General features: G+C 40.9%; 4 protein-coding genes across 5 annotated transcripts; 1 reads left to right on the top strand and 3 right to left on the bottom strand.

The window, feature by feature from the left end:
- Positions 1-298: 298 nt before the first annotated feature.
- leng1 (leukocyte receptor cluster (LRC) member 1) lies at positions 299-3432 on the bottom strand. The gene is made up of 5 exons (XM_058401176.1): positions 2973-3432; positions 2352-2534; positions 1688-1876; positions 1470-1585; positions 299-771 (listed from the first exon to the last, which is right to left on the bottom strand). The coding sequence occupies exons 1-5, from the start codon at positions 3102-3104 to the stop codon at positions 543-545; spliced, it is 849 nt and encodes a 282-aa protein (XP_058257159.1). The 5' UTR covers positions 3105-3432; the 3' UTR covers positions 299-542.
- Positions 3433-3596: 164 nt separating this feature from the next.
- Positions 3597-13560, bottom strand: tmc4 (transmembrane channel-like 4). Its single transcript, XM_058401150.1, has 16 exons — positions 13342-13560; positions 12752-12938; positions 12521-12669; positions 12279-12446; positions 11814-11899; positions 11238-11383; positions 11012-11159; positions 10522-10680; positions 10014-10168; positions 9639-9765; positions 5991-6088; positions 5684-5867; positions 5417-5547; positions 5155-5310; positions 4216-4294; positions 3597-4099 (listed from the first exon to the last, which is right to left on the bottom strand). Exons 1-16 carry the CDS (start codon positions 13367-13369, stop codon positions 3890-3892), a joined length of 2211 nt encoding a protein of 736 aa, XP_058257133.1. The 5' UTR covers positions 13370-13560; the 3' UTR covers positions 3597-3889.
- A 3946-nt stretch (positions 13561-17506) lies between these two features.
- mboat7 (membrane bound O-acyltransferase domain containing 7) lies at positions 17507-24871 on the bottom strand. Of its 2 annotated transcripts, XM_058385295.1 has the most exons (10): positions 24698-24871; positions 23089-23410; positions 22618-22697; positions 22362-22491; positions 21045-21171; positions 20809-20965; positions 20131-20326; positions 19877-20029; positions 19514-19690; positions 17507-19256 (listed from the first exon to the last, which is right to left on the bottom strand). In XM_058385295.1, the coding sequence occupies exons 3-10, from the start codon at positions 22691-22693 to the stop codon at positions 18902-18904; spliced, it is 1371 nt and encodes a 456-aa protein (XP_058241278.1). In that variant the 5' UTR covers positions 22694-22697; positions 23089-23410; positions 24698-24871; the 3' UTR covers positions 17507-18901. The 2 variants fall into 2 exon arrangements, with proteins under 2 accessions (XP_058241278.1, XP_058241268.1); XM_058385285.1 differs by lacking the exon at positions 23089-23410.
- A 195-nt stretch (positions 24872-25066) lies between these two features.
- On the top strand, positions 25067-27795 carry gstk1 (glutathione S-transferase kappa 1). The gene is made up of 8 exons (XM_058385513.1): positions 25067-25459; positions 25538-25603; positions 25966-26047; positions 26361-26489; positions 26690-26835; positions 27317-27433; positions 27523-27616; positions 27708-27795. Exons 2-8 carry the CDS (start codon positions 25538-25540, stop codon positions 27755-27757), a joined length of 684 nt encoding a protein of 227 aa, XP_058241496.1. The 5' UTR covers positions 25067-25459; the 3' UTR covers positions 27758-27795.
- Positions 27796-27872: the final 77 nt, after the last annotated feature.

Here is a 27872-nt window from a genome sequence, read left to right on the forward strand (position 1 = left end):
TTTGGATGTTACTTTGACACGTACCACCCCACTAAGCATTGTCGCAGAGCATGTACACTCTTTCATGGTAACGGTATTCCCTGTTTTGGAAGCAGAAGGGAGACCAACACAATATTAGGCAGGTGGTCATTATGTTATGCCTGATCAGTGTATATATACACCAGTGTTATCTTTGGGGATTCTAATTCCTAAATAAAACAGATAATGCCATGACTTTAACTGCATTCATTATTTTGTAGGAAGCTGAAATTTTATTTTGGTACTGTATCAACACTCAATAAGGACATAATATCAGTAATGATCTTTACAGAGATTTTATATACCTGCTCATATAAACACACTGAGATACAGGGGCATGGATGCAGTGTGTGTGTATGTGTGTGTATGTGGGTTAAATTATACCATGTGCAACATGTGTGTTCATGTGTCACTGTGATCGCCTGTGGATGGAAATGCACTTATTTTGATGACATCATCACATCAGTGATGTCACACTGTGTTGAAATGAAGGCAGAGCTTCAGTCTGAATGAAACAGTAGAGTCTAGGAGTTGGAATGCAGGAATTCCTGTACGATGTCTCTGTCTCTTCTCCGCCGCTTGCGTGCCAGTTCAGGAAAGAAAGCACTGTTGTATGCTCTTTCTCTCTCCTCAGGTTCCTTCTGTCCATCCTTGGCTCCTCCCACTCCGTTCCTCTGGTCCAGCAGGGCCTGAGCACGCCTCCTCTCCTCCGCTTCCCTCCTCAGTCGCTCTGCCCGCAGTTCCTCTCTCGAGCTGAACAGCGGACAACAGATTCATTTATTTTTTGCTCAGGGCTCAAATGGCAACACTTCACTTTTTCTTCTGCTTTTGTCTATCTGTGTGTGTGTTTGATTGTGTGTGTCTCTCGTTCATCTGTCTATCTTTTTATCCAAACATTCATCCGTCTGTTTGTCTATTTATCTATCCATCCATCCATCCTCCTATATATCTATATACCCATCTGTCCATATGTGTCTATTATCTATCCATCATTAGCTATCTATCTATCTGTCCACTCATATATATGCCCGCCTGTTTGTCTATCCGCCTGTCTGTCTGTCTCTCTATCTGAATATCTATCCACCTGTCTGTCTATCTACCTATCTATCTATCTATCTATCTATCTATCTATCTGAATATATATATCCAAATATCTGTCTATCTATTTATCTGAATATCTATCTATCTATCTATCTATCTATCTATCTATCTATCCATCCATCCATCCATCCATCCATCCAGCCATCCACTATGTGTCGTCTATCCATTCACCTGTCTGTTAATGTATGAATGAATGAATCAATCAACTATATATCCACCTGTCATCTATCTGTCTACCTCTCTATCATCCATCCAACTGCCTGTCCGGTCCATCCTTCTATCTGTCTGTCCATTCATCCGGTCTGTTAAAGGAATACTCTGATACTGAAACACTAGAGGAGTCTCCTCACCTCGCTGCACCCGTCTTCTCCCCTTTATCTCTCTTCTCCTTCTTCTTGTGCTTCTTCTCCTTCCTGTCTTTCACCGCCAGAGCTTTCTTGATGTCCTTCATAGGGTCCAGATTGTCCTACACAGCCGTGAGAAAAGACAGACTTCCCACTTACACAGCATGCTTACAGGAAACACTGTCAATATTACATATTATTATTATTATTAGGATTCACAGTACCTTTAACTTCTTGTCTTTCTTCTCTCTCTCCTCCTCACTGATTCTTTTCCTTTTGCCCTTGTCTTGTCTCTCTCGCTCCTTCTGTCTCTCTTTGTCTCTCTCTCTCTCCTTCAGATACCAGGGTGTGGCGTCTGTGCCAGGGGTGGGGCCAAGAGACACCAACAGACCAATCGCACGCTCCTGTTTCTCCTAATCAACAAGCGAAAGACGAGGAGTTAATCAGCCTCAAGATAGTGTGTGTGTGTGTGTGTTGTTGTTTAATAGGCAGGACATGCGCAAAGATCCTAATTATCAGTGCAATCTGATTCAAATGTGCTTATTGTGTCATTTCATGGGTCATTAAACAAATTATTCACCTCTTTTAATTAGACAGACGTTCAACTCAGCGCCGTTCTAATCGAAATTCAAGCTTTTATTCAGCATTATTAATGGATTTCTATGCTGCGTGACTCAACTACTACACATCGATTTAGGGGACTCAACCGAAGGGAAGTGCACTAGATGCTGGGGCACAGTTACTGGCTCTAAACTGTGTCTACATCACTCCATTTCCTCACTGTAGCTCATTCTTATCACTTTGTAGAAGAAAATTATAGCTATACCGTATGCATTAAAGCAGTGTAGTGGGTGTAATGGAGTCGTGGGTTATGTTCGTCTCACGCACTTTTTCCTCTTTCTTCTCACGGAGGTACTCAGTGTTGCCCTTCTTCTCTGATGAGTCCTCCAGAGGAAACAGGTTGAGATGCTCGGACGCGCCAGTCTCTCCGCTCGTCTCTACCTCGTCCCTCGGTCCTGCTGTGTGCTCGAGCGCCGCACGGGATTTCCTCCGCAGATACTCTGTCCGAGCCTTTAGGGAAAACACGGAAAGGAAAAAATAGACAATAAAACACACAGCATCAGAATAATAATAAAATAAAATATAATAATATAATATAATAAAATATAATAATAAAAATAATAATAAGACAACGACTTGATAATGATGTTTGATAAACATTTTTACGCTTAGATGGACTTTATTTCACACTTAAAAATTACATAAACATTTTCACATCTACATAATACTATTTAATAAAAATGTAAACAAAAATCTTCTAAAACAACAACTGAATTAACATATATAACATAAAAAGTCAGTATATAAAATATTAAGTGTTATGTTAAAATTATAAATGTTTTTCTACTACAAAATTAGTAGTAAATAAATAAATAATAATAAATAAATAAAATATATGTGTTATATCTGAATGACATTCTAGCGAGGTGATGCGGTTGCTATGGTTACCTCTTGCTCCGCGCGCTCTGCGCGCCGCCGCACCTCGTCCTCCTCCTCGGCCGCGCGCTGTTCGTCTCGACGCACGCGCGCGATGTTGTCCTTATTGCGGACGTGCCAACTCTTTTTCGGCAAAATATTCATTTTTTAAAGAAAGATAAATCTTTGATATAGAAAAACAAATAAAATACAAGAACAGGAAGCCGAATATACGCGCTTTAATTCGGGAAAGGCAAGCCGAAAGAGGCTAATCTAAAACGGTAATCGGCTAAATAGCTAGCTATGTCGCTAGCTGACGTTAGCTAGCGTCGAAAACTGCATTCGAATTTCGTCGCCCGGATTAATCTGAAGTCTGTTTTGAAGAAGTTTTCTGTGAATAAATGATTTCCCCAAAAAATAGCTTACCCATGTGAATATATTAAATAATAATAATAATAAACAATCAAGTCTTCCGAAACAAGCGACAAGTAAACAACGGAAGTAGCCGTGCGTGACGTGGCAACGTCATCACGTAAACATTTACGCAGGGCGAAGTGGAAAGACCAGTGATAACCACAAGGTGGCGCCCAAGATCAGCCCGCGAGTTTCCTTTGCACGGATGATTCAAACAAATAATATTCCAAAAAAAATGACTGCAACTAACTTCATAGAATATATATATATATATATATTTTTTTTTTACATTATATTACAGCACATGGTATAACAAGCCCTCCCTTAGAGTAGCAGTGTAGTTATGGAATATCACACAGAAGTCACAAATATTTCCATTTGTGGCGTATCCTACTTCACATACAAACTTTATATTCATAGTAAATTTTGTCAGCGAGGCATGAAGCAAAGTAAACACATTCATGTGAAGGGGAAACAATAAGAATGTCTTTTATGACTCCATTTTGAATCACCGTCATTAAGTTATGATATGGACGTCAAGTGTCACGAGTGTCATAAAAGCCACCATTCCTAAAATCCCTAGCTGACATCGCCGGTTCTTCATCTGGCTCGAATGCAGGATTGTAGTTTTCTCCCCATCTTGGCACAGGACCACTTGCTCCTCTTGTTCCGTGTTGTTCGTTTCTAGAAACCTTTGCATTCTGCTCTTTGATCTGTTTAACCAGGAACTGTTTATCTCGTCCCTCCTGTGTGGATAGAGAGAAAGTGTGTGAGAAAGCAGACAGGATTTATATGTTATGACCGAACATTTACACACAACGTATATACAGCCAGTCAGTGACAGGCAGCAGAAGGCACTCACCAGTTTGTGTTGTTTCTTCAGCAGATTAATGGTTTTCCCGTAAACCGATGCCAATGCAGCTACGTAACACATCAGCACACTGCAGAAGAGCACAGGGCGTAGTTTACATATACAGTGTATGGATAAGCTCCTAATTATCAGTGCAGTCTGATTCATATGTTCTTATTGTGTCATTTCATGGGTCATTAAACAAATTTCTCACCTCTTAATTAGAAATTTAACTCAGCTCTGTTAGGCTTTCATTCTGCATTATTAATGGATTTCCCTCCTGAGTGACTGTCTATTTAAGTGCATCTAGTGCACTTCCTCTATTCCGATGCTGGGGTACAAATATCTTTGTAGAAGAAGATTTGAAAAGATAGATAGATAGATAGATAGATAGATAGATAGATAGATAGATAGATAGATAGATAGATAGATAGATAGATAGATAGATAGATAAATTAATGATTTATGATGACTGATAGATAGATAGATAGATAGATAGATAGATAGATAGATAGATAGATAGATAGATAGATAGATAGATAGATAGATAAATTAATGATTTATGATGACTGATAGATAGATAGATAGATAGATAGATAGATAGATAGATAGATAGATAGATAGATAGATAGATAGATAGATAGATAGATAGATACTTTATTCATCCCAAAGGGAAATTTACATATGATAATACCGTATACATTACAGTAGTGTAGAGGGTGCCATTATTTTGTGTGTGTGATTTATGTTGGTTCTCTTTGGATGGAAAACCATCTATGTTGGTCTTCTCACACAGATACTCATCGTTTCTGATCGTTTCTATCCTCACAACTAATTCGGAGGGTCTTGCATGGAGAATGGTCCACACATCAACAAATGGAAAAAAGTGTGATGTGTGGTATTTTTGTGGAATAAAAGGAATAAAACTCTTCAGACAGACAGATGACTAACCACGATAAGATGAAGAGCGGGATGGAGAAAGCCTGTGAGCCGATATACAGCAGAAACTCCTGTGTGGTGTTGGACAGTGAATGGAAGGAACCTGGAACGACATCCCACATGGAGGAGGAGAAACGGAACGGACCGCAGCCGTAGGACGGATGAATACTGCAGAGAAGAAAACAATAAAAAAAAATTTTTTAAAAATTACCTAGATTTCTATTAAAAATATATATATGTGTGTGTGTGTGTGTGTGTGTGTGTGTGGACTCACTTAGCTATGCTGTAAATGAGCACCACACTGGATAGCACCCAACCGAACAGAAGAACCAGGAAGATGAAGAAGTTGGAGCTGGTGGAGCGAAATGTCCTCACCGCCGGACGACAGTTCTGGAATAGAGTGACCTGGAGGGGAAAACGAGGGAGCCAAGCACACAGATAGATACATAGATAGTATCTAATATAGATAATATATATGGCTGAAATAACAATAAAAGCCGTCATGAATCTTGACTACTATTAATACTATTAATAAGGATACCTTTTTGCAGTAGAATATGATGAAGAACTTGATGGTGTTGATGAGCGGCAGCATGGGACAGAACAGAGCACCGCTCCACACCACTGTCTGAGCGTAAACGAGCGCCAAGACGTTCGAAGCAACAACGAACTCCTGACGACCCACCCACTGAGCAAGCTTACACGAGCAGTGATCCACGACCAGCCTATAACACACACACACACACACACAACTAAATCCTCTGTTCACTTCATAATATATATATTTCGAGTTGTTATAACTGATAGACAGATACAGAGAAAGGAATAAAAGAAACAGAGAGACTAACCTGCGAGGAAACTCCACCAGGACCATCACCGCAATTGTAATGAGAAAGTCAAACAGCGTCAGCTTGTACATTTCCTGTCCAACACGGGTCTCCCAGCACTGTGTGTGTGTGTGTGTGTGTGTGTGTGTGAGGGAAGAAAATAAGGAAAATGTGTCACACTGCAACGTTGGATGTTATTACTAGCTAAAGTCACTACAGGATGTTATTACTAGCTAAAGTCACTACAGGATGTTATTACTAGCTAAATTTAATACAGGATGTTATTACTAGCTAAAGTCACTACAGGATGTTATTACTAGCTAAATTTAATACAGGATGTTATTACTAGCTAAAGTCACTACAGGATGTTATTACTAGCTAAAGTCACTACAGGATGTTATTACTAGCTAAAGTCACTACAGGATGTTATTACTAGCTAAAGTCACTACAGGATGTTATTACTAGCTAAAGTCACTACAGGATGTTATTACTAGCTAAAGTCACTACAGGATGTTATTACTAGCTAAATTTAATACAGGATGTTATTACTAGCTAAAGTCACTACAGGATGTTATTACTAGCTAAAGTCACTACAGGATGTTATTACTAGCTAAATTTAATACAGGATGTTATTACTAGCTAAAGTCACTACAGGATGTTATTACTAGCTAAATTTAATACAGGATGTTATTACTAGCTAAAGTCACTACAGGATGTTATTACTAGCTAAAGTCACTACAGGATGTTATTACTAGCTAAATTTAATACAGGATGTTATTACTAGCTAAAGTCACTACAGGATGTTATTACTAGCTAAAGTCACTACAGGATGTTATTACTAGCTAAAGTCACTACAGGATGTTATTACTAGCTAAAGTCACTACAGGATGTTATTACTAGCTAAAGTCACTACAGGATGTTATTACTAGCTAAAGTCACTACAGGATGTTATTACTAGCTAAATTTAATACAGGATGTTATTACTAGCTAAAGTCACTACAGGATGTTATTACTAGCTAAAGTCACTACAGGATGTTATTACTAGCTAAAGTCACTACAGGATGTTATTACTAGCTAAAGTCACTACAGGATGTTATTACTAGCTAAAGTCACTACAGGATGTTATTACTAGCTAAAGTCACTACAGGATGTTATTACTAGCTAAAGTCACTACAGGATGTTATTACTAGCTAAAGTCACTACAGGATGTTATTACTAGCTAAAGTCACTACAGGATGTTATTACTAGCTAAATTTAATACAGGATGTTATTACTAGCTAAAGTCACTACAGGATGTTATTACTAGCTAAAGTCACTACAGGATGTTATTACTAGCTAAAGTCACTACAGGATGTTATTACTAGCTAAAGTCACTACAGGATGTTATTACTAGCTAAAGTCACTACAGGATGTTATTACTAGCTAAATTTAATACAGGATGTTATTACTAGCTAAAGTCACTACAGGATGTTATTACTAGCTAAAGTCACTACAGGATGTTATTACTAGCTAAATTTAATACAGGATGTTATTACTAGCTAAAGTCACTACAGGATGTTATTACTAGCTAAAGTCACTACAGGATGTTATTACTAGCTAAAGTCACTACAGGATGTTATTACTAGCTAAATTTAATACAGGATGTTATTACTAGCTAAAGTCACTACAGGATGTTATTACTAGCTAAAGTCACTACAGGATGTTATTACTAGCTAAAGTCACTACAGGATGTTATTACTAGCTAAAGTCACTACAGGATGTTATTACTAGCTAAAGTCACTACAGGATGTTATTACTAGCTAAATTTAATACAGGATGTTATTACTAGCTAAAGTCACTACAGGATGTTATTACTAGCTAAAGTCACTACAGGATGTTATTACTAGCTAAAGTCACTACAGGATGTTATTACTAGCTAAAGTCACTACAGGATGTTATTACTAGCTAAAGTCACTACAGGATGTTATTACTAGCTAAAGTCACTACAGGATGTTATTACTAGCTAAAGTCACTACAGGATGTTATTACTAGCTAAAGTCACTACAGGATGTTATTACTAGCTAAAGTCACTACAGGATGTTATTACTAGCTAAAGTCACTACAGGATGTTATTACTAGCTAAATTTAATACAGGATGTTATTACTAGCTAAAGTCACTACAGGATGTTATTACTAGCTAAAGTCACTACAGGATGTTATTACTAGCTAAATTTAATACAGGATGTTATTACTAGCTAAAGTCACTACAGGATGTTATTACTAGCTAAAGTCACTACAGGATGTTATTACTAGCTAAAGTCACTACAGGATGTTATTACTAGCTAAAGTCACTACAGGATGTTATTACTAGCTAAAGTCACTACAGGATGTTATTACTAGCTAAAGTCACTACAGGATGTTATTACTAGCTAAAGTCACTACAGGATGTTATTACTAGCTAAAGTCACTACAGGATGTTATTACTAGCTAAAGTCACTACAGGATGTTATTACTAGCTAAAGTCACTACAGAATGTTATTACTAGCTAGTATAAGTTACACATGCTGTTATTATTTACTAAGGTTACCAGAGGATGTTACCAGCTAAACTTTCCACATGAACTAATCACTAGCTAGCTAAAGTTACCACAGGATACTATAACTAGCTAAAATTACCACACGATTTTTATTACTAGCTAGCATAAATTACCACATAATGTTAATTGTTTACTATGGTTACCAGAGGGTGCTGTTAGCAGCTAAAGTTACCACAGGATTTTAAGTTAGAACATTATGTTATTATTAGCTAAAGTCACCACAGCGAGTCGTTACCAGCTAAAGTTATCACAGGATGTTATTAATAGTTAGCTAACATACTAAAGTTACCACAGGATGTTATTAATAGTTAGCTAACATACTAAAGTTATCACAGGATGTTATTAATAGTTAGCTAACATACTAAAGTTATCACAGGATGTTATTAATAGTTAGCTAACATACTAAAGTTATCACAGGATGTTATTAATAGTTAGCTAACATACTAAAGTTATCACAGGATGTTATTAATAGTTAGCTAACATACTAAAGTTACCACAGGATGTTATTAATAGTTAGCTAACATACTAAAGTTACCACAGGATGTTATTAATAGTTAGCTAACATACTAAAGTTACCACAGGATGTTATTAATAGTTAGCTAACATACTAAAGTTACCACAGGATGTTATTAATAGTTAGCTAACATACTAAAGTTACCACAGGATGTTATTAATAGTTAGCTAACATACTAAAGTTATCACAGGATGTTATTAATAGTTAGCTAACATACTAAAGTTACCACAGGATGTTATTAATAGTTAGCTAACATACTAAAGTTATCACAGGATGTTATTAATAGTTAGCTAACATACTAAAGTTATCACAGGATGTTATTAATAGTTAGCTAACCTGCTAAAGTTACCACAGGATGTTATTAATAGTTTGCTAACCTGCTAAAGTTACCACAGGATGTTATTACTAGCTAGCTAAGGTTACTACAAGATGTCATTACCAGCTAAAATTACCACAGGAGTTTATTGATAATTATCTTGTTCGCTACCTAAGCCTATATGTACAGTGCATACGTTATATATTTATTCTCTATCCATTCCTGTTGTTGTTGTTGTTTACCTGACTTGTTGTTGTTGTTTACCTGATACTGTGAGTAGTTGTAGCTGCAGGGTGAACAGTTCCTTGCACTAGTGATCCCCTTACATGTGATCTTTTGCCACAGAGTGATGAAGAGTACAGCTAAACTCACTAACCGCAGGAAGACAGCCCTGAACAGAGGGGGGGGGGTGTTTATATACATATTACATAGTTAGCTGTAATATTGTTAGGCCAGTTGTTGTTTACATGGTTACTTTTAACTAACCCAGCAACCTAAGCGGTAATGTGTAACATGCTAGCATTGGATTTTTAGCAACGTTCTTCAGCTTCCTCTTCATTACAAAAGCTGAAAACGTTGAGAAGCTGACTTTTTAGATTTGCATGTTTTTGTGTGTGTGTGTGTGTGTGTGTGTCTAACCGCAGCAGGGCGAGGATCACAGTGACACTAGGCGAATATTTCTCCAGATTAGCGATCTGGTCACACAGAAAAGGAACGACAAAATTACTGGCTGTTATAACCATGGAGGGTAGATACTCCAGCAGCAATCCCACGAAGCCTTCCCGTTGTTCAGACTGAAAAGAAAGGAGCAAGAAACCATCATGAGTTGCTTCTCATTGGGCGATAATTCTGGAGTTGATTAAGAATTGATCTTTTTCATATTATTATGGCTATCACTGTGATCAGTGAATTCACTGTGTTCAATGCTAAAGGCATGCTAACGCCTCTTTTAGCACTTCTCTCTGAAAATCAGAAAAGCCAGCGAGTGGGCGATATTTTACAAGTGAGCACTCATAATTGTTCAGTCATGCTAATGTGATCGATTAGCCCACTTAAATCCGCACCCGCTCCCCATTGGATGGAGCTGAAAGTTGGATTTGTCGTGAAACGTGACTTCCAGTAGCGTCTAAAGCTAGCTCTGATTTACCTGACTGTATTGGGTTGCGTAACTGATGGCAAAGAAAGCACCCACTATCATCGCCAGAATGATGAGGTTTAGGAAAATTCGAAGGGAATAAAGCAAGAGTGCTTGTGAGAGAGTGAGAGACTCGGCCTTCCTCTTAATCCTCTCCTCCTCCAGATCCACCTGACAGAAAAGAGAGGGAGAGCGAGAGAGAGAGAGAGAAAGAGAGATAAGGAACTTAAGCAACATTAAATGGTTGAACATAAATAGTGGCTTGACTTCTGGCTACACAAATAATCAGGAAGTAATGCTCCAGGAAGTAATGAAAGTAATGGAACACACACACACTTGCACACTATTCCATGCCACTTTGTGGCTAAATATTATAAGGATCTGTTCCAAAAAGGAGAAGTAGTGCACTAGAGCATCCAATCCATATATGGAAAATCAGAGCAGCTCTGAGTATTCATCCATGTTTATGGGTGTGTCTCCCTGAACAGGAAGTGACGTTCACCTGTAATTGATAACGCAGGTTGTTGTGCTTCACTTTAACGGCTCTCTTATCCTGAAGGCCGTGATCCCACCCGGTGAAGATGAGCACGCTGTACCCTCCTAAGCGTCCTCCATCCATCGCCATGACAACCCGTGCCACTCCGCCCATCCTGTCGGACAGATTGAAGGCTTTCGTTTGTAGCATGCGCACAAAATGCCGAAGTTTTAACAGATATCGGGGTGCTTACCGAACCACGATGCATAACAGGCAAAACAGGAAGTAGAAAGCGGCGGTGAGAAGGTAGGCCAGCGGAATGTTGTAGGAAAAGCCATTGCTTGTGACCTCGGTGTTGTTATAAAATCCATAGAACATGTACGAGTACTCCATAAAGCCCTGGAAGAGGAAGAGGAAAAGCATGCCCAAAACTTCGCCATATCAACAATTACACCCTTTTTCCCTCCATTTATGTGAGGCATCCATTTCCATTACACGTCCCAGTTATCACCATAGAAACGGCAACATACTGTATTATAGAAAGAGCCGGAACTATTTTGCGACTGCTTTAACGGTAAATAAATCACTTACATAAAAACTGATCGCTGTTACGTAAAGTAACACCAGGGGTCATGTCCTGTCTGATTGATCCTCTGGTTTATTACTATTAGGTTAGTATTAGAGTTCATAGTCCAGTCAGATATCGTGAGCAGTAAAACGGTCCATTTAGCTACACAACACAACACGTTTCCAGGACATTGGAATTTTTTTTAAAAAAAATGTGGATTTACATGACAGGCACTAAAATCGAAGGCTGTATTTGTCGTACCATTCCTGAGAGCAAATCCAGGAAGTAGGTGTAGTAAACGGTGAGAGGCGGAAGCTGAACGTCATAACGCAGACACACGTCCACACCTGCAGCAGAAAAAGAGAGATCTTACACAATTCGGAGTCAGAGAGCGGAGACTGGTGCTTCAGCAGGAGGTTGTGTGGTCAGTTCGATGTGTATGTCCTGTCTACCAACTGGAATATCAGTTCCAGCACATGATGTTACCACCACCGTGCTTCACAGTGATGGGGTATCGTGGCTTGGGGAAAATCTGTAACAGGATTCAAGGCATGGAGCCAGGAAACTAAGGCATGGACTTAACGAGGCAGATGAGGAAAGAGAGAAATAACAGAGTATAAACACAGTACAGGTGAAGCTATAGGGCTGATGACCTTTTGTAACAAATCAAAGGTATTAAACCAAACAGAGCGGACATAATGGATATTAAAATAAATAAATAAACACCTGAAAGGTTGACCGAGGGAACGAGGGATTGACCGCTGGAGTTGCTGGAGTGGAAAACGATACTGGGTATGATGACAAAACCAGCCATCAACAGAAAGGACAGGAAGTTCAATATAACAAGGAATCTCAAGAACAGGAAATAGGACTGGACTCCTCCTCCAAAGTGTCCTGTTTTGAGGAAAAGAAAAAAAAAATCACAGAACAATTCCCAGAACAAATCAAACAAACAATTTTTTTTATACCTCCAATCTGGTGCATGGACTTCCTCCAGAGCTCGAGTAAAGATAACACGCTTGCCAGGTCATCACGAAACCGCTGAAAGGACTTAGAGTGACGGAAACGCCATGAACCCCAACTGGACACAACAGGGACACGCATCTGCTGCACCTGCCTGAGGGACACACAGAGGACTGACGTCTGATTGGCTGCTACGTTGTTTTTTGTTTAAACATAATAAAGAAGACATATCGCACCGTATCGCTTTCTTCAGCCCCATGTGAAGCGGCAGCTCTTTGAGATTTTGGGTTTGGTGGGAATTTTCATCCTCGCGGTCGTCCTCCACGGGACGGGAGCTCCAGTCGAAATGCACTGCACCCTCGTTCACTTCGCTGAAGGGAGCTTTTCGGGCTCTTAGGGAGCCGTAGTGGCTGCTGGTATAGTCTGGGGGAACAGGGCAGGGGGAAAACGGTGATCAGGTACACTTGTTTTGAAGCACTGTATTGTTATTTTAAGCAGAATTGAGATTCATGTAAAAATCTGACATCTTCTTTTTTAAAACTTTTCAATTCCAGTTGAATATCTATATGTTATAGTGATCAGACTCCATAGAAACTAGAACAAAGCATCCTACGCAGTGAAGCCATCTAAGTTGTAAACCCTAAGAGACATCTAGTGCACTATAGAGGGTAATAATTCACCCTAAAACCCTCATGCGCAAGCCTCAAAACACAACTAAAGAAGAAGTATGCAAGGAGAAATAGAACAACCAATCAGATCATGTCTAGCTTTAAGGAATTTAAAAAGCTTTAACTCGTGTTGAACAAGTGATAAAAAACAATCCTACCTGCTCTGTTTAATTCCGTCAGCTCCATCGGAAGCGCACGAGATCCACCATCCAGTAATGAAAAACACACAGCAAACACTCAAACACTCATCAGTCTAAATGGAGCGTTTAAAGCTGTAGTTACTGCAACAAAAAATGTGTGTGTGTGTGTGTGTGTGTATCCAGGAATCTCTCGTGTCTGAACTTTGAGCTTGTCTTAGAGACACTTCCTTGTTTGAGTGCACGTTAATCCCCCATTGTGAGTCCAGTGTGTGTGTTCAGAGGTAGAGTTGCAAATTAATTTGAGAGTTTGAATAAACAGCTCAACCGGTTCAGCCTCATCCTAAATATTAGATTCTGTTAGCAGACCAGTGGCTATTTTAAGGCTCTGTCCTAAATCGAATCACAATAAAACTTATGTATAATGATTACTTCATTTTAAATAAGAGCTCCGATTCTGGCTGCACTAAATACAGCATCCTGAGATTGTTTATGTGGCCTACAGTGTACAGTGAATAGTGTGTTTGTGGTTTGGGACACATCCCCAGTAGACACATTGTTTATGTGGCCTACAGTGTACAGTGAATAGTGTGTTTGTGGTTTGGGACACATCCCCAGTAGACACATTGTTTATGTGGCCTACAGTGTACAGTGAATAGTGTGTTTGTGGTTTGGGACACATCCCCAGTAGACACATTGTTTATGTGGTCTACAGTGTACAGTGAATAGTGTGTTTGTGGTTTGGGACACATCCCCAGTAGACACATTGTTGATGTGGCCTACAGTGTACAGTGAATAGTGTGTTTGTGGTTTGGGACACATCCCCAGTAGACACATTGTTGATGTGGCCTACAGTGTACAGTGAATAGTGTGTTTGTGGTTTGGGACACATCCCCAGTAGACACATTGTTTATGTGGCCTACAGTGAATAGTGTGTTTGTGGTTTGGGACACATCCCCAGTAGACACATTGTTTATGTGGCCTACAGTGTACAGTGAATAGTGTGTTTGTGGTTTGGGACACATCCCCAGTAGACGTATTGTTTATGTGGCCTACAGTGTACAGTGAATAGTGTGTTTGTGGTTTGGGACACATCCCCAGTAGACACATTGTTGATGTGGCCTACAGTGTACAGTGAATAGTGTGTTTGTGGTTTGGGACACATCCCCAGTAGACACATTGTTTAGGTGGCCTACAGTGTACAGTGAATAGTGTGTTTGTGGTTTGGGACACATCCCCAGTAGACGTATTGTTTATGTGGCCTACAGTGTACAGTGAATAGTGTGTTTGTGGTTTGGGACGCATCCCCAGTAGACACATTGTTTATGTGGCCTACAGTGTACAGTGAATAGTGTGTTTGTGGTTTGGGACACATCCCCAGTAGACACATTGTTTATGTGGCCTACAGTGTACAGTGAATAGTGTGTTTGTGGTTTGGGACACATCCCCAGTAGACGTATTGTTTATGTGGCCTACAGTGTACAGTGAATAGTGTGTTTGTGGTTTGGGACGCATCCCCAGTAGACACATTGTTTATGTGGCCTACAGTGTACAGTGAATAGTGTGTTTGTGGTTTGGGACACATCCCCAGTAGACACATTGTTTATGTGGCCTACAGTGTACAGTGAATAGTGTGTTTGTGGTTTGGGACACATCCCCAGTAGACACATTGTTTATGTGGCCTACAGTGTACAGTGAATAGTGTGTTTGTGGTTTGGGACACATCCCCAGTAGATGTATTGTTTATGTGGCCTACAGTGTACAGTGAATAGTGTGTTTGTGGTTTGGGACACATCCCCAGTAGATGTATTGTTTATGTGGCCTACAGTGTACAGTGAATAGTGTGTTTGTGGTTTGGGACACATCCCCAGTAGACACATTGTTTATGTGGCCTACAGTGTACAGTGAATAGTGTGTTTGTGGTTTGGGACACATCCCCAGTAGACACATTGTTTATGTGGCCTACAGTGTACAGTGAATAGTGTGTTTGTGGTTTGGGACACATCCCCAGTAGACACATTGTTTATGTGGCCTACAGTGTACAGTGAATAGTGTGTTTGTGGTTTGGGACACATCCCCAGTAGACACATTGTTTATGTGGCCTACAGTGTACAGTGAATAGTGTGTTTGTGGTTTGGGACACATCCCCAGTAGACACATTGTTTATGTGGCCTACAGTGTACAGTGAATAGTGTGTTTGTGGTTTGGGACACATCCCCAGTAGATGTATTGTTTATGTGGCCTACAGTGTACAGTGAATAGTGTGTTTGTGGTTTGGGACACATCCCCAGTAGACACATTGTTTATGTGGCCTACAGTGTACAGTGAATAGTGTGTTTGTGGTTTGGGACACATCCCCAGTAGACACATTGTTTATGTGGCCTACAGTGTACAGTGAATAGTGTGTTTGTGGTTTGGGACACATCCCCAGTAGACACATTGTTTATGTGGCCTACAGTGTACAGTGAATAGTGTGTTTGTGGTTTGGGACACATCCCCAGTAGACACATTGTTGATGTGGCCTACAGTGTACAGTGAATAGTGTGTTTGTGGTTTGGGACACATCCCCAGTAGACACATTGTTTATGTGGCCTACAGTGTACAGTGAATAGTGTGTTTGTGGTTTGGGACACATCCCCAGTAGACACATTGTTTATGTGGCCTACAGTGTACAGTGAATAGTGTGTTTGTGGTTTGGGACACATCCCCAGTAGACACATTGTTTATGTGGCCTACAGTGTACAGTGAATAGTGTGTTTGTGGTTTGGGACACATCCCCAGTAGACGTATTGTTTATGTGGCCTACAGTGTACAGTGAATAGTGTGTTTGTGGTTTGGGACACATCCCCAGTAGATGTATTGTTGATGTGGCCTACAGTGTACAGTGAATAGTGTGTTTGTGGTTTGGGACACATCCCCAGTAGACACATTGTTGATGTGGCCTACAGTGTACAGTGAATAGTGTGTTTGTGGTTTGGGACACATCCCCAGTAGACACATTGTTGATGTGGCCTACAGTGTACAGTGAATAGTGTGTTTGTGGTTTGGGACACATCCCCAGTAGACGTATTGTTTATGTGGCCTACAGTGTACAGTGAATAGTGTGTTTGTGGTTTGGGACACATCCCCAGTAGACACATTGTTGATGTGGCCTACAGTGTACAGTGAATAGTGTGTTTGTGGTTTGGGACACATCCCCAGTAGACACATTGTTTATGTGGCCTACAGTGTACAGTGAATAGTGTGTTTGTGGTTTGGGACACATCCCCAGTAGACGTATTGTTTATGTGGCCTACAGTGTACAGTGAATAGTGTGTTTGTGGTTTGGGACACATCCCCAGTAGACGTATTGTTTATGTGGCCTACAGTGTACAGTGAATAGTGTGTTTGTGGTTTGGGACACATCCCCAGTAGACGTATTGTTTATGTGGCCTACAGTGTACAGTGAATAGTGTGTTTGTGGTTTGGGACACATCCCCAGTAGACGTATTGTTTATGTGGCCTACAGTGTACAGTGAATAGTGTGTTTGTGGTTTGGGACACATCCCCAGTAGACGTATTGTTTATGTGGCCTACAGTGTACAGTGAATAGTGTGTTTGTGGTTTGGGACACATCCCCAGTAGACGTATTGTTTATGTGGCCTACAGTGTACAGTGAATAGTGTGTTTGTGGTTTGGGACACATCCCCAGTAGATGTATTGTTTATGTGGCCTACAGTGTACAGTGAATAGTGTGTTTGTGGTTTGGGACACATCCCCAGTAGACACATTGTTTATGTGGCCTACAGTGTACAGTGAATAGTGTGTTTGTGGTTTGGGACACATCCCCAGTAGACACATTGTTTATGTGGCCTACAGTGTACAGTGAATAGTGTGTTTGTGGTTTGGGACACATCCCCAGTAGATGTATTGTTTATGTGGCCTACAGTGTACAGTGAATAGTGTGTTTGTGGTTTGGGACACATCCCCAGTAGACACATTGTTTATGTGGCCTACAGTGTACAGTGAATAGTGTGTTTGTGGTTTGGGACACATCCCCAGTAGATGTATTGTTTATGTGGCCTACAGTGTACAGTGAATAGTGTGTTTGTGGTTTGGGACACGTCCAAAACTTTTGCCAATATAGTATAGCTTAGCTAGCTTGGTTATTAGCTAACTGGAAAAAAAACCCCCAACAAATCACGGGTTCATTTCAACTTGAACTTTTTAATATCAACACACGACGGTTTAGTCTCATGGCGGAAGAGTGAAACACCTTCCTCGTGTAAAATACTTAAAAATATACACAGAGTTTATACAATCACGCTCAGGGAGATGGAGTGAGTGTGAAAAGTACGAAGGTGAATATGAAGCGTTTGTAGCTAAAGCGTGAATGATTATGTGAATTAAGGTGTAAATCTCAAACAGTCTACACAACGGTGACGATTCTGCTTCATAACGAACGTGTCTAATGATTCCACAGAGAAGCCAACGCTTGTTACCAAGCACATTTCCGGAAATTCCCTTTCCAAAAAAAAAAAACGTACAGTAATACCACCAAAGGAAATAGACTCCATAGAGAATGTTCCAGAAAAAGAATAAAGTTATAATAAAGTGACAGAAATAAAATGTTGGCACCCCACCACAAAAAAAAACAAAGAACGTATAAAAACACTACAAAACAATGATGGACTTCAACTCCCATGAGGCTTTGTAAAATTCTTGGAATTAGCACACGCAATGTCTCACTTTGACGCTCACTTTCTTGTAGCATAGCGTGATCCCCCGTCACACGACCCTCTGGAACCTGTGCTCATGTTGGTATGGCAGTGAATGGGTTGGCTGTTTAAAGCTGATGCATGATGGGTAATGTAGTCTTTAGACACTGGCTCATGTCACAATACTGAGCGCATGGCAGTTAGTAGAGAAGCAGTGCATGCTGGGAGATGGAGTTGCTCGTCTTGGTTTGGCTAACTCGCTAACGTAGCGCGACGTCCTTTTCTAATGTAAACCTTAACATCCTCAGAGCAGAGAAATTGAGAAGAACAAGTGCTTTTCTTCTTGATGTTGGCACAGAAGCAGTGCATTCTGGGAAAATGTGTTTGAAATGCTAATCCCCTCATGTCCTAAAGACATGAAACACTAATGAGCAGTGCATGCTGGGAGATGAAGTAATTGTACACTGGTTCCAGAACCAGTACTGGCACGTGAAACTTTTTGATAGCTTTTTTTGTTTTTCTTCTCTTTCCTCCATCCATCTGTTCATCATTTTCAGTCTTTTAGCATGGCACAGAAACATAGAAATCTGTTCGGCTTCAGCTCTGTTTTTGACACGCCCCCAAAACTTCAGCAGTGTGTTCCTATCCTGCATCTTTTCCTTCTCTCTTCCCTCCATCATTTCCTTCCTTCATGCCTGACTGCTTGTAGGGAAAGATTCAGAATGTGTGGTAAAAACAGAGCTAAAACAGGGACTTTTATATATAAATATAAAGAAGCAGTGCATGCTGGGATTTGTAGTTCTTAGACTGTAGGAAAACCCCAGCGCACTCCTGAAATCCCATAATGCACTGCATTTATTATTATTTTTTTGCTAAGCTGAGCATCACTTCTCGCTCTCCTCCTCCTTCTTCTCTTTCTTCTTCCCGCCCATCAGGCGTCCGACGGCGATGCAGACGAGCGCCACGACATGGATGATGAAGTAAATGGAGCTCCAGTAGTGCAGCGTGTCGCTGGCCTTCAGCAGGACGAAGCCCATGCACATGTAGTCATAGGCACGCATCTTCAGGAACCAGTGCACCCAGTCAAACACCCTCTGACCCTCGGTGCCGAGACGCGAGCGCACACACGACTCCATGGCCAGCTCTGCAGCGATACACACCGGGATGGTGAGGAAGGACAGGTAATAGCCTGCGTGCAGACCGTGCCAGTATGCACTGACCAACATCGTCCATCCCGCTCTAAGAGGGAGAGAGAGGAAGAGTGTGAGGAAGACAGTAGAGAGAGAGAGACACAGTGACACAGGAGAGGAGAGAGTGAGAGAGAGAGAGAGAGAGAGAGACACAGACAGATAAAGAGTGAGGGGGTGGTGGTAGAGGATATATGACACAGAGACAGAGAGAGAACACTGTTAGGTTTAGATTCAAATTCCCAAGGTGTGTGTGTGTGTGTTTTGGATGTATTGATGAAGGGGTGTGTGTTTGTGTGTGTGTGTTACCTCAGGGCGTAGGCTCTGAATGGTGCGCTGCTGTAGATGTACTCATGAAGCCACCACTGCACTGTCATGTTCCAGTAGCGCATGCCGTGTCGCACCTTCACACAGAAGTCTGTGTTGTAGCAGTCGATGTTCTGGATGGTTTTGAAGTCGTACTCGACCAGAGCACCGGGCTCAGGGCTAAACACACACACACACACACATATATATAGAAATCAGTGTTTCTCTGACATTTGTTTCTCTTCTCATACAAATACTGATGAATGAACATTATTGGGAATACAAACATTTCAATGCATGCTGGAAAATGTACCTAAGATTGTACCTAAGATATGTTACGTGAGCAAGTAACAGAGACACACAGACCTGTATTGTACTGTAGGTCCGCGTCCTGGTTTAGACTCCGCCCCCTGTGGGTAACACCCAAGTCCCGCGGCGATGCAGACGGCCTCGGCTCCACACCACGCAGAGTAGAACCGCATGCGGAACACAAAGAACACTGCCACCATGTAGAAAAACCTGCAACGTTTATCCATTAACATTTCCCAACAGCGGCCTGGGTAGCAAGAAACAGCGTTCTCCTATTATGTTATTTGTGTCAAAGAAGAAGAAGGAGGCACCTGAAGAAAAAGTTGTGCTCCATAAAGTCGTCGGTGCGAACGTAGGACAATGGGAACAAGTAGTTAAAACCCAGGAAGAGAGCGGCGTACATGGGAACCATCTTCAACCTGCTCAGGCACGGAGCTTTACATGGCAGAGACAGAGGATCGGTCTGTTCGAGCCAGTCCACGTACGTCCCATAACGGAAGAACGGTCCTGAAAGACAAAGAGGGGGAGAGAGAGGGAGAGAGAGAGAGAGAGAGAGAGAGAGACAGAGACAGAGAGAGAGAGAGAGAGAGAGAGAGAGAAAGAGAGACACAGAGAGAGAGTCAGAGAGAGAGACAGAGACATAGAGAGAAAGACAGAGTGAGAGAAAGAAAGACAGAGAGAGAGAGAGAACACCAATGGAATGCATTAGCTAAGATTTGTCAAATGGGTGGAGCTTTGTTGTTGAGGGGGCGGAGTGAAAGGTGTGGAGGAGTGTTTAGGAAATGACTGACAAGACAGCCTTGTACACACAAACATGCATTCCAAACCTTTTCAGAAGGAGTTTTCCTCAGCTATATAATGGTTTTGTTCACTTTTAACACATTTGAGCATGTTCCAGCGTATTCGTCATAACGGTACGGAAAAAACACACAACTGCTGCCCCATGAAAGAACTGGAAACGTGTGGGATGTTGGATGGAAGTAAATTACCGGTCATCATCCCAATGTAGCAGTAGCTGTAGGAGAAGATGTCATAGAGGGAGGGCTCTTGAGAGAGACGGCCAATCACAGGTGACTTGGAAAACGAGCTCACGTCCTTTTTCTTCTCGAAGTGGTAGCTCTGAACCTCATACGCCAAGCTGACCATCTGTCACACACACACACGTTACAGATCCTAGCCTTTTTTTCTATTTCGCTTACGTTACAAAAAGACGTTTTCCACCAACCTTCAGGGTGAGGAGAAGCTGGATGGCATTAGCGAATGGTGATGGAGAAGGAAGTCCGAACCAATTGACCATCCGAAAGAATAAAAGATAAAGGAACGTCCATCCCAGAGATAGGTATGGAGCTTTTCTACAAAGAAATAAAACGACACAAAACATACAACACAATACATAAATGTTAAATACACTTGGGGTGTGCTTTTGTAGAAAAATAATCAAGGACAGGGTGATTGTGATGCAGCATGACCCTTGATCCACCCTGAAGATGATTAATTTGCAAGTCCAAACCTTCTGATGCCCTCTAGTGGCTGTCGACAGTACAGTTTTTTTTTAGCCCCGCCCATTCTCAATGCCACATGACTGAACAGAGAGCAGATCCCTCTCAATAGATTAGTTGATCTCTCTCTCTGATAGTTAATCTCTCAAGCTGATAGCATGCACACATAAATTACTAGAGCCTCCATCACTTTATATGAGCGGGCGAGGTATCTAAATGGCAACTCTGCCAGAGAGCTTAATGAGAAGTTCTTAAGTTGTCTTTATTTGTCACACACACATTACTGCACAGTGAAATCCTTTCTTCACATATCCCAGCCTTGGAGGTTGGGGTCAGAGCACAGGGTCAGCCATGATGCAGCACCCCAACAATAGCAGCTTGGCGGTGCTGGGGCTTGAACCCCGATCTTCCGGTCTGTGACCCAGAGCCTTAACCACTGGAGCTACCACTGCCCTAACAGTGGTGGAGAACACTAACCAGACATGCGTTTTAAAGCAGAAGAGCAGAAGAAATGGCCGCCGTTCGACTAAGAAAGCTAACTAGATGTGTATTCTACAGTAGAAGAGCTAAAAAAAAGTCACAAGCTGTAACTTCCATTTCATCCAAAAAAGCCTACAAAAGCACACAATGGAAGAAGAACGGCATCATGTCCTCCACTCTGACAGGCGTCTAACCCCAGCTATAAATCCAGATAATGCCTCGAAACGCACATTACTCGTTTACCTGGTATGTTATGTCTCTGTTTAAAAATCAGTAAAAATATTGTTGAAACCAAAACATGTCCTCCACTCATATGTACGAGAGTCTAAACGATATTTATTTTGAACATGTACTGGTATGTCGTTACATTTCATCCCTTGGTGGTTTGAGGTATTAAAATGTGTCATTTGCATAGAAACATGGATATGCAGAGAGAGAGAGAGAGAAAAAAACAGGAAGTCGGCCTGATGAAATCTAATGACACGGTGATGAAATGCCAAGTGGGTGGGGCTTCGATATCAAGTGGGCAGGGTTAAGCTTGTGTTGAACAATCACACACTCACTTCCAGTTGACTCGGATGATCAGCCACGTTCCCAACACGGTGCACAGTGAGTGTAAAGTGTGTATCCCGCATGTGGCTATGGTGATGAGGAGACCCAACGTCAGCGCTGCCTTCTGCTTCACTGGAGGACCTGGGACACAAACACACAGACATAAAGGTTCAGACATAAAGCATCTAAGTAGAACCCTGTTAGAAAGCTAAGAATCATCATTAGCAAAAACGGACGCAGAACTGCCTGCTGAGAGTGGGGACTTACTTAGGTAGCGGAACAGGACCCCCACGGGTATGGATGCGGCGAGGATCCCCAGGTACACCAGCTCATCTGGAGACATGTCTCTGTTCACATTAAAAGGAAACAATAATCCTGTGAGTAATGCCTTAAAAGGCCGAGCCTACTGAGTGCAAAAATGGCCAACGTTCTACTACAAACACTAACTAAATGTGAATTCTACAATATGAGACACAGCCAAAATGGCCACCAAGGCACTAAATAAGCATGGATATTTGGGACCGAGCCCAAAAATGGCAGACATTCTGTGTAAATAGCTGTGAAAAAGGCTGACATTCTTTTATGTACACTATCTAGTGTTAGAAGCATTTGAGACAGAGCCTTAAAAAAAACCGTTTAGGCAGGCACTATATTGCCAAAAGTTTTGGAACACCCCTCCAAATCATTGAATTCCGTTGTTCCAATCACTTCCATGCCCTCAGATGAATAAAATCTTACCAGACAATTTCATGCTCTTTGTGGGAACAGTTTGGGGATGACCACTTCCTGTTCCAACATGACTGCACACCAGTGACCAAAGCAAGGTCCATAAAGACATGGATGAATGAGTTTGGTGTGGAGGAACTTCACAGAGTCCTGAACTCAACCCTGATAGAACACCTTTGGGATGAATTAGAGCGGAGACTGCGAGCCAGGCCTTCTCGTCCAACATCAGTGTCTGACCTCACAAATGCGCTTCTAGTGGAAATGTCAAAAATTCCCATAAACACACTCCTAAACCTTGTGGAAATCCTTCCCAGAAGAGTTGAAGCTGTTATAGCTGTAAAGGGCGGGAGACAACTCCATATTACATTCATGTGCATGTAAAGGCAGACGTCCCAAAACTTTTGGCTATTATAGAGTATTATTCGTCAGGTTCTGCTGCATTTACATGCCATGAAAACCGCAAGCTGTTTCTGATATAACGCTCGCAGGCAACCACAGATATGAGAGATAAGAAGCATGATGTGGTTTAATGAAAGGCTTCCTGACAGGAAAATAGACAGAAGAGTCTTTAGATCAGTCTGATGTTCATTTATGATTTATAATTTTCACCTTTTTAGTTCAAATTCAAATCGGGGTTATATAATATATACTCGATATTCAATGTCAGAAGATTACAGACTTTAATAATTAATGCTGATTATTTATTTATCCATCCATCCATCTTCTATACCCGCTTTATTCCTAATTAGGGTCACGGGGATCTGCTGGAGCCTATCCCAGTACACATTGGGCGAAAGGCGGGGTACACCCTGGACAGGTCACCAGTCCATCACAGGGTCACACATATAGACAGACAACCACACACACTTACACTCACTCCTATGGGCAATTTAGAATTATCCATCAACCTAATGTACATGTTTTGGACTGTGGGAGGAAACCGGAGTACCCGGAGTAAACCCACGCAGGCACGGGGAACCTGGGATTCGAACCCAGGACCTTCTTGCTGTGATGCAACAGTGCTAAGCCACTGTGCTGCCTGATTACTTATTTATTTATTTTTTTATTTACAGGTATGAAACCATTGTAATAGGCTCCTGCAATATCAATGAATAATTATAGCACATTAATAATTAACAACCACAATGACTGAAATGAATAGTCTAGTATTGCGTAAAAAACATTTAAATTTTTTTTCCTGTAAATATGCAGGAAAATCGTATATAATTTTGGGTTTAATTTTATGTTGTTCCTCTTTTTTTTTCCTCCTCTCAATCACCCTGTTTATTATATTTGAAATATTATTATTTATTTACTTATTTTTTGGGTGTTCTGTCAATGCCCATGTGTCATTTTTCACAGAAAACACATCAAATAATTTATGCTTCACAGATACTTGGATAATTTTATTTAGTTACAATTTCTGAAGATATTTAAAGTTTAAATTAAAAACTATTTTTTGTGACATGTTTAAAGGCATCTGCTCCATAGTAACAGGCTAGCAAGGCACAGCACAACCACTGAATACTGAAAAGCACACCTTTTAAAGCTGGTAATCGTTTTCTTAAAGCTTGAACTATTTTTGTAATTATTCTTTACCGTTATTAGAATTAATACTTACGCGTGGAAGATGTTCCTGTCTTCACTTGAGGCACTGACTGAATGGATCACTTCCCGTTAGCAAGCTAGCCACACGCGCCAATTGGTCGACCAGACGGTTCGATCAACTCGAGCTCTGATTGGCTGGTTTATTTCCCGCCTACCGCGTAAGCAATCGGCCTGTCACTACTTGAACACGATATGTACTGCGCGTGTGTAGGAAAACTCACGTCTCAACACATTATAACATCATATTATTAGTAGAATTATAACAACAGTATTATATAACAAAAAAATCGTATATCGTTTCGTCATACTTCCGTCAAGAAGCGGACGCATTTCCGCGCATGCGCAGTACATACCATGTTTCCAGTAGTCGACATAGCCGTGGCACGCAAGACGCTTTAGCGAAACTGGTGGAAATTATTTAGAAATTAAAACAAATCAATTATTTTATCGCACCGGGTGACTTTCAAGTACAACAAACACGAGCGGTACATAGTTTGTGTGGGTGTGTTTACGTGAAAACGGTCCGCCAGGTCACGTGACCTGGAGCCATCTGACTCGTGGCGAATCGATTAATTTGATTCTTTTTGGAATTAGTGCCTCGACTCTGACATATCTATATTAAAAAACCCTGCAACACAGGGTGGTATTAATAGTGACTAAACAACAGCAACAAGCTGTTACTACTAATCATTGCTGCTCTAAGGGTTGACCTTTGCCACAGTTCCGTCTGCGTGCAGCGTTCAACTTAGTACGACTCACACGCGCATTAAACAAGGTGCGTAGCTAAATAAATTCAGGACACTTACATAAAGCAGTATTTAAACTGCAGGTTGTAACATAATTTTATCCACAGATGTCAAGGAAAGTGATTGAACTGTTCTACGACGTGGTTTCGCCGTATTCCTGGTTGGGATTTGAGGTCAGTCTCCTTAAGTTTCTATTGTTTTGTACTTTCAGGGTGAGTTCAAGAGCTCACGTCGGATATGTGAAAGAAAATTAAATCAGTTGTTATTTTGGTTAGCCTCCACGTCGATGACCTTCTGCCACACTGAAGAGAAAAGCTCTGTGAATTCTAATACGTGTAGTAAACTTTCTATACTTCAAAATTAACCCTGCTTAATTAGAAAATCCACTAGTACGTTAAAAGTCCTGGAATAAAATGAGTTACAGATATGATGTATATGTCTAAAATGTATGAGAGGACGTATTAGATCATTCATACGATTTCTACTGCATATCTTAATGGCGTAGTTTTACTTTCTTTGCTTTCTCTGTGATCAGGTGTTGTGTCGCTACAGAAATGTGTGGAACATGGAGCTCAAATTACGCCCCGCCTTTCTGGGCGGAGTCATGCAGGAATCAGGTAAATAACGAACAAAAAAATACACACGGGAAAGGAATGTCTTATTATATTATCAGAGTCAGGTGCACCTATTGCCTGATGTCCTTTATACCTATTTTCTTGGCCACAAGCTTCAGGATCATACGATTGGTAGTCTAATTTCATGTTAAGATCATCCTTATGGCTGGCTCTGTGACTGGGCATGTGCACTGTCCACTTTTTTTTGTTCAAACGCCCTCATTTAACAATATTACAGGCTATAATTTTAGAAAAATGTCATATACTGTGCTTAACTGCCATCTTGACAGATGCCCTTGCTTGCATGTGTTTGCAGGTAACAGGCCACCTGCGATGGTGCCAAATAAAGGTCTGTACATGGTGAATGACCTGAACCGGCTGGCGTCTTTCATGAACATCCCTCTGCATCACCCTTCCGACCCGTTTGAGGTCATGTTTAGTAAAGGTATTTTAATTTTTTTCATTCCCTATATTAATGGCTAAAATGTATGACATCTTGTTCAATAATGAATTAGACTAAATTAAATATTTAAAAAATAGCAGCGGAATGCCACGTTGTTGTTAACAAGCTAGCCAGATCTGATAGCAAACTTTCTAGCATTGACCTCATCAATCTGTCTGTCTTTCTGTCTCTCTCTCTCTCAGGTTCTCTCCCTGCGATGCGCTTTATAACAGCCGTGGGGGAGAAAGAGAAAGGCAGCGATCGTCTGGTGGAGAACGTTTCTAGAGAGGTGTGGAAGCGAATCTGGAGCAAGGATCAGGACATCTGTGAGCCAGTGTCTCTCTCTGAGGTGACCCTTACATACATGAACTGTTAAACAGGCCCATGGTTTGTTGTGTCTAATTAGACACGTGTGTGTGTCATCAGGGTACATTGTTGGATGCTTTTGTGATGCTTTTATTTGACCTGTATGTTGCCTTTTTTTTCTATATAACACAATATCTCAATTACTGAATAAAATCAGCAGTTGGTAGTGTTGAGCCACTATGAAGTGGAACACATCCGGAACCTGCCGAAGAAGTTCCCTCAAGTTCAGTCTAGTTAGAACGTTTCAGAAAACGTTATCAGAAAATAGCAAATCTGCTAAATAGGAAGCGTCACACTGTTGACTTGCTGCCTCAACAACCCAGACATATGTAGACATACACAATAATGATTTTTTTGTGGTAAAATTGCTGCTAGTATTTTTTTTTATTCAGATACGTAATCATTTATGAGTTATAATTAATTAAATAAATTACAAAATATCCGAATTTGTATTTCTTGCGCAGGCAGGACAGAAGGCTGGTTTGTCCTCCAGCGAAGTGGAAGAAGTACTCCAGCTGGCCAAATCTCAGCCAATCAAAGACAAACTGAAACAAACTACACAAGAAGCAATTGAGTACAAGGCTAGCATCAAATCAGCTTCTCTTATTCATCACGTTTTTCACTAGTGTGTGCGGTGTCTTTTTATTTTCTCTCCGTCTTCCTTCCGCAGGCGTTCGGGTTTCCTCTCATCGTCTGTCACGGCGACGGAAAACCTCAGGTGTTCTTTGGATCAGACCGTTTCGAGCTCATGGCTTTCTGCATCGGTAAATAAGCTTTATATACGTTTTATATTCAGGTGTTGTGTGAATTTACTTTTAAAAAATCAGTTGTGTTACAATTTTTTTTGTCTTTCAGGAGAGAAGTGGCTTGGTCCACAACCCAGCAAGCCCACTGCACATCTTTAAAAACACCCGGTTTCAATAAAATCTGTACTTACTCCTAATGTGTGTGTTGGTATTTGTCTTACATGAGATTGATATTTCTGAACTGCAAAATATATTCAGTGATAATAGAAATAAA

The sequence above is a fragment of the Hemibagrus wyckioides genome, linkage group LG01 (assembly GCF_019097595.1).
Source record: "Hemibagrus wyckioides isolate EC202008001 linkage group LG01, SWU_Hwy_1.0, whole genome shotgun sequence".
NCBI lineage: Eukaryota > Metazoa > Chordata > Actinopteri > Siluriformes > Bagridae > Hemibagrus > Hemibagrus wyckioides.